We start from the raw sequence: 10,000 nt of genomic DNA, 5'->3' as shown, positions 1-10,000 counted from the left end.
AATATTTGGACAGGCGGTTAACAAGGAAGATGAGCGCATACTGCATACATGTATATATATATATATATATATATATATATATATATATATATATATATATATATATATATATATATATCATCGGAAACAACTAAGAACTGGTCCTCGGAGTAAAATACCCAACTAGTATATCAAAAAAATCTGCAAAACCAAAGAGACACGGCTATCTCTCATAATCCAACAAAGCAGGCACACTTTAACACCCCGAGCAAGAATTAACACTATTTCAATCACAAGAACAAAATGCAAAGAGGTCCACCAAGAACATCAATGCAAGTTACATTACGAAGACGTGACCTCAGACATGTTGGCCAACAGATAAAATCCATTCAAGATCATGAAATAATTCGACAATGTGCAAAAGAACAACGGGAGTGGAAATTTGTAATCTTAATAAAACAATCACCAAAGCAGTCCAGGCGGAAGAGTCTGTCGACTCTGCGGAAGTGCCTTGAGTCAAGTAAGTTATACACATCAACATCTCAATAGATGATAATTGTTATACAACATCGACAGAAATGCCCAGTCTGACGATTTGTATGAAGAAGATACGGAAAGAACTGTCCCATCCCATTGGTTTTATACGTGTGTTAAACATTATTGTCTCAAATAAGTTTATGCTCTACTTACCAGTCCACATAGTAAAAGTAATGAGGAGAAGAACGAACGTCCTGTTCTTGAAGAGGAATGCTGATGGAAAGCATGAGGTCAAACCACGCCCACGAGTTGACTCCGCCTTTTCGTTGATAACGTCACAACTTTCTGTGCTGCTTGCACGTGTCATGGCCGCAACAAAAGACATCACACTTTCGAATTGTTTGGAGGCTGACAGATGATTCACGCTTCCTCCATAATAAATGTCCTGCCTGAGAATGGGCCTCATGAGGCCTTTAGTAATTTGATGCTGGAAATAAGAGGACCTGCTTGAAGTCATGTGACTCGGGTTTTGGCTTTTTATATCGTGCCCTGACCCGTGAATGTAACTTTTCAATTGCCCTGAACTACGGCTATGACATTTTGGGCTTTGGTGAATCGGGGCCACTCCTAAGTGGTAGCTGTTTTGGTAATCGTTGAGTTTGTATTCACTACTTAGTAGTCGAGTATTGAGATAGGGGTGTTTGTTATAGCCGCCTAATTCTTGTAGAGTTTTGGGGTTAGCATTTTGGACGGAGTTGTTTTTATTGTTACTGTTGAAGTGAAGATGCCCAGCACTTTGGTAAAGGCGGGCGATGTTGTTGCTGCTGTTACAGTTCTTGGTTGGTTTGTTTCTGGAACTGATTTCCTTTTGGGGTGGATGAATTTGGATTTGTGGGAAGGTAGAGAGGGAATTTGTTGTTGGGCGAATCTGGTAGACCTGGGAAGAATCGTTGTGGTTATAAGAATCGGAATCGTAATTTCTGGTTTTGATCTCTGTTGAGGATGATCGCGTGGACGGTTTGTTGATGATTTTGGCTCGACCAATTCGGGAATTAGTAGTTGGAAGTAGTTGGTGATAAATGAGTTCTCCGTTGTCCATGTCTACCACGCTGATTTCATTTGAATCTCTGATGTTATCTCTCAGAATATCACATGGATTATCGTTGATTTTATTGGCGGTATTTGTAGTTGTAGGGATGGATGTGGTGGAGGTGGTTGTGGTCGTGAAATTTGTAGCGCATTTTGTGCAAATATCGTTGGTTTGGTTGATACTTTCTTGATTTTCATGGTCAATGCTTTCGTTGTTTCTATTGTTCTTGTTCTTGTTGCTTTGATTGCATGTGTGAGGTGCGACTACTAAAGTAGAAGAATGCTTCACAGACTGGCAGTTTTCGACTGTCAAATGTTCAGTAACGTTGTGGTCCCTACGTTGGGTTTCCGCATGGTGATTCAAGATGGCGTCTTTAATCATGTACCCGGGTTTAGCGTCTCTCAATACGCGATGGCAGTCTTTGGAAACTAAGGTCGATTCTGAAGCAGTTGGATTCATTTGACCTTGACCTCTACGGTAATCGACATCAATCGCGTTGACATTCTGGCAGCTTAGGTCGCTTTCGTCACCGCGACCTCTGGCAAAGCTACGGCTTCCGTACATCCTGCGCCTTATTGGGTCATCGTCCTCATCATTGTACACTACCACACCAAGCGGAGATGGCAGAAGTGGTTGGTCTTGTTTCAGAGAAGGTAGTGTTTTGTTGCTGGAATAGCCGCTAGAGGCGCTGCCATTGTCTTGTTCCTGTTCTAGTTCCTGTTTTGGAATCTCTCCATGTAAGTCAAGTTGAGACTTTGATTTCTGAAGAATAGTTCCATAGAAAAGAATGTTTAAAAGTTTATTTAATGAAAAATTATCTGTCTGCATCTATTTACAAAGGCAATTAAGCCTCATGACTTAGTATACTTACAGCAGCAGTATCATCATTAGCACGAATGTACACCAGATTCGGTTTAAGACGTAGTGACAGGATGTGGATCATCTTAACTGATCATTGTAATAATATTACGAAGCTCAATATTTCTAACCCCAACTGGCAAAGGCAGGCAGTTGCATGTAGCAACCCTCCCCAACGTACTCAACAGGAGAAATTAACAAAATGGCCAAAGTTATCCAGTCTCAGAGATGGAGAGAGAAGCACCCAGAATACAACATGAATGACCCAATCAAGGTGCTCGACAGAAAGGAACAGATCATCATCTTCAGACTGAGAACTGGACACAACCAGTTAAAGGAACATATGTGGAGGATGTTCAGAGCAGGTGCCTCTGGACAATGTGACTGCGGACTTGAAAATGAAAATGGACATCATGTCCTAATGGAATGTCCAAGGTTCAACCAGTTGAGAAGGAACTTCTGGCCTGACCCAACCCCATACTCAAAGAAGCTGTACGGCAGTGAGGACCACCTCAGGACCACTGTGGGCTTCATTCACCAGACCGGACTGACCATGTGACGTGACGGGAACGAAGAAGAAGAAGAAGAAGAATATTTCTAACCGAAATACAAATTGGATTCAATAGTCTGATGTCACGTCGCCCAGCAACGGCGAGCAGCTTGGTTCTAAACAAAGAAAATTGGTACTTTTTATTCTTCATGCTCGCTAGAACTTTACATAATATGTCATGTGATCAGAATGTATAAAAGTCAAAACATGATCATATTTATAATGTTTTTCTCCTCTGGATACACTTTTATGCTCGTCGAGGAAATATTTCATAAGGGCGTCCGCAATTGTTCCGATAGTTTAGAGCAAGTTACTAAGTTACTATGCGTCAATACGAGGGAAGTGACGTCATGACTGTTGAAGCCAATTAGCATTTTGTCAATGTGTAGAGAACTCACCTTCTTCTTAGTCAAAGCTGCAAGGCGTGTAGGCGTGATGGGCCTAAATACCATGCCACAAACTGCACAGTTCAGGACCAGGCCTCCCAGGATGAGAACGGTTCCACGCCAGTTGTAAGATTCCAGCAAAAAGTTGGCGATGTAGGCGTAAGCAAATGTCCCCAGGCCTGGATGGATTGAATAATAATAATTTTTTAAAAAGAATATTGATGATGATGATGATGATGATGATGATGATGATGATAATGATGATGATGATGATGATGATGATGATGATGATGATGATGATGATGATGACGATAGTGGTCATAATAAGGATGATGATGGCGATGGTAATGCTAATAATGATACTGATAATAATAATAATAATAATAATAATAATAATAATATATAATAATAATAATAATAATAATAATAATAATAATAATAATAATAATAATAATAATAATCTTAATTATCATAATAAAATTAATAATAATAATAATGACAGAATCTGAGTAAAGAACATTTTCAAGGGACTCAAAATTGCCCCGTTTAGAGTGGTACTCGAACCTAGGACCTACCAGTCCGAAAGAGAGTGTCCTAACCACAACACCACAAAGCCACACATTTAATTGACCGATACAATATTGCGAAGTAAAAGTTTTCTGGCCAAAATGAAAAAATAATAATTTTGTCAGTGTACAGGATTGCCAAACTCTGGAATAACACGTATCTAAAATTTTGGCCAGAAAATTCGTTCTTCAAATAATATCAGCCAATCAAAATGAACCTCTTCTTGCTAAAAAAAAAACTCCCAAACCTGAGATTTCCTTGAAGACTTCCGTGAAGTCCCCCCGAGTTTGAGATTATTTTATTTTCTTGTTTTTGTTTTTTGTTTGTTTTGTTTTTTGCAAGATGAGGGTTATTTTGATTGACCGATATTTGAAGAGCGAGTTTTCTAGGTCGAAGTTTTGAATAAGTATTTTTCCAGAGTACGACAGGGGAGAATATGCCAAATTGTAACAACATTGATTTTGGGGAGTGATGTTCTTTTGTTAACTCTTTTGTAAAAAAAAAATTTGTAAAAAAAACGAAAAGAGGAGAAGGAGGGAGGGTGAGAGAGAGTGGGGGGGGGGTGGAGTAAGTCTAGTTTTCGTTTTACTGTTTTTGCTTTTTTATCCGCCCTTTAAATTTACTTTTTTAAAGGCGAAATCCATTAATCAGTTTAACAACAACAAATAAAAAAATACAGACAACAAAAAAAAAAAAAAAACACCAAACAAAAAAATCCCAGATAAACAAAGCACAAAAGCAAGACCTACATATATGTCTTCGGAATTTGAAAAAAAAAACCAACAAAAAACAAAAACAAATAACAACCCAAGTTAAACTTTCGTAAATATAGGTACTACATACATTTTAATACACGTGCATATCTCGAAGAAGGCCAAAGGCCGAAAAGTCGTTTACTTTGCTTTGCATCTTTTAAAAGAGTCATTTTGACTGCCTTTATTTTACCTTACATTTTATTGACTAATTTAGGCACCTTTCGATTTTCATATCCTTAACTCACTCAACCCTAACACCGACTATATCCGTATTTTACCCGGGTTACTTTTACCCCATGTTTATTTATTACATTTTTCTGACACAAATTATAAGCGTAGTATCAAAGCTAGATATTGTTTTTAATTTTTACATGTTAAAGATAGTTGAATAAAACTATCTATGTACATGCCCATTTTTAATACATGTTTTTCAATTTTAAGAAAGTCGTCAAAATCTCTAGGATTGAGTTAGTTAACCTAAGTTACCTCATCTTCCTCCGCCACTTCTTCTTCTTCTTCTTCTTCTTCTTCTTCTTCTTCTTCTTCTTCTTCTTCTTCTTCTTCTTCTTCTTCTTCTTCTTCTTCTTCTTCTTCTTCTTCTTCTTCTTCTTCCTCCTCCTCCTCCTCTTCCTCCTCCTGCTCCCCCTGTTCCTCCTCCTCCTCCTCCTCCTCCTCCTCCTCCTCCTCCTCCTCCTCCTCCTCCTCCTCCTCTAACTCCATCACTAAAACAGACTCACCAGATCCACTCGTGGCGATGCCTGTAGCCAAAGCACGTTTTTTGTTGAAGTAAAGTCCGACGACTATGATGGCTGGTAGGAAAGTCATACTGATGCCTGTACCTGTGTGGGAATGTGTGTGTGTGTGTGTGTGTGTGTGTTTTTTTTTTTTGGGGGGGTGGAGGGATAAAGATTCATGAGTCTGTTATTATTAATGATGATGATGATGATGATGATGATGATGATGATGATGATGATGATGATGATGATGTTGATGATGATGATGATGATGTTTATGATGATGATGTTTATGATGATGATGTTGATGATGATGATGATGATGATGATGATGATGATGATGATGATGATGATGATGTTAATGATAATGATGATGGTGATGATTTGATGATAATAATAATGATGATGCTGATTATGGAAACGTATGTATTCAATCACACACAAATTAACGAACACATACAGCAAAAGACAAAACAAGAACGAAATTCAGGGAACTACGTTATCTACTTTGGTTAAAACACATTTAGGTTTAAGTATAGACAGTTCGAAGATGACGTCACTCAGGCCTTTGTTATTGTTTTTGCCATCCGCGTTTGTGAGTTGTTCTCACTAAACAGTAATAACCTGACAATAAACGTTCATGGTTACACAGAGTTTGTGTGTTGGTCCGTTATACTTCCGGATGGCAATGTTGTGAACTCCTTGGCCAAGCGCATTCTATCTATAGAATTCAATTCAATTTTATAGTCTGGTTAATGCAGTTTAGTGAGAACAACTCACAAACGCGGATGGCAAAAACAATAACAAAGGCATGAGTGACGTCATCTTCCAACTATCTATACTGCACAGACAAAAGGTATACTGGCTTAGACACAATGTATACCGGCACAGACAAAAGGTATACTGGCACAGACAAAAGGTATACTGGCACAGACAAAAGGTATACCGGCACAGACAACAGGTATACCGGCACAGACAAAAGGTATACTGGCACAGACAAAAGGTATACCGGCACAGACAAAAGGTATACTGGCACAGACAAAAGGTATACTGGCACAATGCAAGTGACCTCGTGACGAATCTGGTTTGCGCCGGCTCTCGTTAGCATGCAGCAGCAGGCTTCGCTGTCGCGCCCCCGTTTCGACCTGAATTAAGTCCCGGCAACCCTTGTACGCAGCTTCCCTGACTACGAACAGAGATGCATTTACGAGATGGAAGTCAGTTTGGACGAATTCAATCCCTGGAGGGGGCGGGGACATACACTCCTCTAAACTTGGTGAGAAGTTACCAGGCTTCTCCACCAGTAAGCGGAGGCACTGGATGGTAGAGAATCGGCTTCGGTCGAGGACCTGCCTCAAGGCAAAGTCGCTTCATCAGTGGGGACTTTCCACCTGTCCAACATGTACCCGATGTGGGTTAGAACCCGAAACCGCAGAGCATTTAGTTGAACGGTTTGTTGTGACGAAGCTTCCGGGCCGGTTCGCGAGTGTGGTAGGGACTTTGCTGATTGGGTCGATCGTCATATAACATAATAGTGTTAGAACACCATTAGAAGCTGCTGCTGCTGTGTCGATGCACCCAAGATTTACTCGTTTTATTCGTTATATCCGCAAGACAATGACCGTGACAGCTGGTCAATACCGGTCATTTATTGACCACCCTGGCTACTACTCACTCTTACTGTTAGTCCAGCTGAGTCGACGAATTATTGTAATGCAATAATAATTATTATTTTGCTTGTTTTTATACTGTGGTTAAACCAAAGAAGAGGCAAATTGTGAATAAAATTTAAAAGACAACAACGGAAACTACCATTATAAGCTTCTAGTCATCATCATCATCATCATCATCATCATCATCATCATCATCATCATCATCATCATCATCATCATCATCATCATATTTGTTAACCATATATATCCGGTTATCGGCTACAACTCTACGAATTACGTCTCTGTTGTTAATAATAATAATAATAATAATAATAATAATAATAATAATAATAATAATAATAATAATAATAATAATTGGATTCAATAGTCTGATGTCACGTCGCCCAGCAAATGAGTACTTTTTATTCTTCATGCTGGCTAGAACTTTTCATATGTCATGTGATCAGAATGTATAAAAGTCAAAACATGATCATAATATTTATAAATGTTTTTCTCCTCTGGATACACTTTTATGCTCGTCGGAGAAATATTATTTCATAAGGGCGTCCGCCATTGTTCAGATAGTTTAGAGCCAGTTACTAAGTTACCATGCGTCATTACGAGGGAAGTGACGTCATGACTGTTGAAGCCTAATGTTTTCAGTTTATCAATCGTTTTGGTCTTACCGTTTTCGGTTTAACCTATTTTCACTGTACAGCATAATTTTGTATCAATACGACTGTAAAAGCAATTAAATCTTACCCCCAATGACTCCGTAGGTCAAGATAAACATGTAGATATTGACGGAAAAGGCTGCACTGGTGAAACCAATGAGAGTGAGCACAGCCCCGGCTATGGTGACTTGTCTCACGCTGAAACTCTCAAGAAGGTAACTCACCAAGGGACCTGAAGGGATAATAAATGACAATTTATGACAATAGTAAAATGGTTGGTTGCAATGACAACTGCTGCTCTCAATGGTATGTTATTATTAGCAACAACAACAAAAACAACAACAATAACAACAACAACGAAAAAAGCATTAATATTAACTAGAATATTGATGATAATGGTAATAATGATGATGATGATGATGATGATATGATGATAATAATAATATTATTAATAATAATAATAATAATAATAATAATAATAATAATAATAATAATAATAATAATAATAATAATAATAATAATAATAATAATAATGATAATAATAACAATAATAATAATAATGATGATGATGATGATGATGATGATGATGATGATGATGATGATGATGATGATGATGATGATGACGATGACAAGAAGCTTATAATAGTAGTTTCCGTTATTGTTTTCAAATTTTATTCACAATTTGCCTCTTCTTTGAATTAACAACAATGCCATCGGGAAATATAATGGACCAGCACACAAAACTCTGTGTGTAACCATGAACGTTTATAGATAGTTCGAAGATGACGTCACTTAGGTCTTTGTTATTGTTTTTTGCCATCCGCGTTTATGAGTAATGCTCACTGAACTGTATTAACCCGACTATAAACGTTCATGGATACACACAGTTTTGTGTGTTGGTCCCTTATACTTCCGGATGGCAATGTTATGAGCTTCTTAGCCAAGCGCATACTCTCTATAGTCTGGTTAATCGTAGCCATGGTTATGTGAAAGCCTGACACTGAGACCCAAAAAGACTGCTCTTTTGACGTCATTATTTGGTTTTTTGCACCGCCTAGTCAGTTGTCGTTAGTAGTGCTCATGGAAACAAGTGATCCCATTGGTTGAACTATTGAATACAACTCACGATTTGTTTTCTTTCGTGGCCAAAGACTGGCATTTTGACGTCATTTTTTGGTCAGTGTCAGGCTATAAGTTTACGATGGCTACGGGTAAATACAGTTTAGTGAGAATTACTCATAAGCATAGATGGCAAAAAGCAATCACAAAGACCTGAATGACGTCAACTTCATTCTATCTATAGATAGTTCGAAGATGACGTCACTCAGGTCTTTGTTATTGTTTTTTGCCATCCGCGTTTATGAGTAATGCTCACTGAACTGTATTAACCAGACTATAAACGTTCATGGATACACACAGTTTTGTGTATTGGTCCGTTATACTTCCGGATGGCAATGTTGTGAACTCCTTGGCCAGGCGCATTCTATCTATAAAAACAAGCAAAATAATTATTATTGTTTTTACAATTCGTCGACTCAGCTGGACTAACAGTAAGAGTGAGTAGTAGCCATGGTGGTCAATAAATAAATTGACCGGTATTGACCAGCTGTCACGGTCATTGTAACAAAGTGAAGTTTAGCCTGCTCTGCACGTACAAAACACTCTGGTATAATATTATAATATGTCAGTGTGAACCCTATATCTAGATAGAATGAAGTTGACGTCATTCGGGTCTTTGTTATTGATTTTTAGCCATTCATTAATAGATATTATGCGCTTGGCGAAGCGCATACTATCTATATGTCAGGGTGAATCCTAGAAAAGAATGAAGTTGACGTCATTCGGGTCTTCGTTATTGATTTTTAGCCATTCATTTTTATGAGAAGGGCGAAGTGGCCGAGTGGTTAAGGCATTGCACTCTGACCCGGAAGTTCCTGGATTCGAACGCCGCTTTAGGCACTTTCGTTTTTGTTTTTTTTTCCCTTGGGTGAGATAATCACCCCCAATTTGCTCGCTTGGACAACATGGGTAATTCCTGTTGACATCAGACACCCTGTTTGATGGATGATCTATACTCCTTCATGGAACGCCGAAGCGACGGGATCTAACGATGTCGAAGAGAGTAATAATAATTAATAAAAAATTACATTTTTGTGAATAGTTCTCATTAAACTGTATTAGGGCTAACCCACACCGGAGACTGACTCCGACGACCCGGCACTGCCGTCCTCTGCCGTCTTCCGGATAAAGATGTGCGGCACGAACAAAATACTAAGAA

The 10,000-nt window shown here is 38.6% G+C and overlaps 1 protein-coding gene across 3 annotated transcripts in view; it reads right to left on the bottom strand.

The window, feature by feature from the left end:
- LOC144960105 (uncharacterized) overlaps positions 1 to 10,000 on the bottom strand; it is a 74,487-nt gene that overhangs the window by 12,509 nt on the left and 51,978 nt on the right. For all 3 annotated transcript variants that reach the window (XM_078893065.1, XM_078893064.1, XM_078893063.1), the window contains exons 4-7: positions 7,811 to 7,954; positions 5,400 to 5,501; positions 3,353 to 3,519; positions 670 to 2,308 (exon numbers count right to left, since the gene is read on the bottom strand). In XM_078893065.1, the coding sequence (XP_078749191.1) occupies positions 670 to 2,308; positions 3,353 to 3,519; positions 5,400 to 5,501; positions 7,811 to 7,954 (2,052 nt within the window). The remainder of the gene's footprint in view (positions 1 to 669; positions 2,309 to 3,352; positions 3,520 to 5,399; positions 5,502 to 7,810; positions 7,955 to 10,000) is intronic.

This window comes from Berghia stephanieae, chromosome 14, assembly GCF_034508935.2.
Source record: "Berghia stephanieae isolate SIO BIC M18660-M18661 chromosome 14, UCSD_Bste_1.3, whole genome shotgun sequence".
Lineage (NCBI taxonomy): Eukaryota > Metazoa > Mollusca > Gastropoda > Nudibranchia > Aeolidiidae > Berghia > Berghia stephanieae.
The sequence above is the reverse complement of the archived record's forward strand: the minus strand, read 5'-3'. Positions and strand labels throughout refer to the sequence as shown.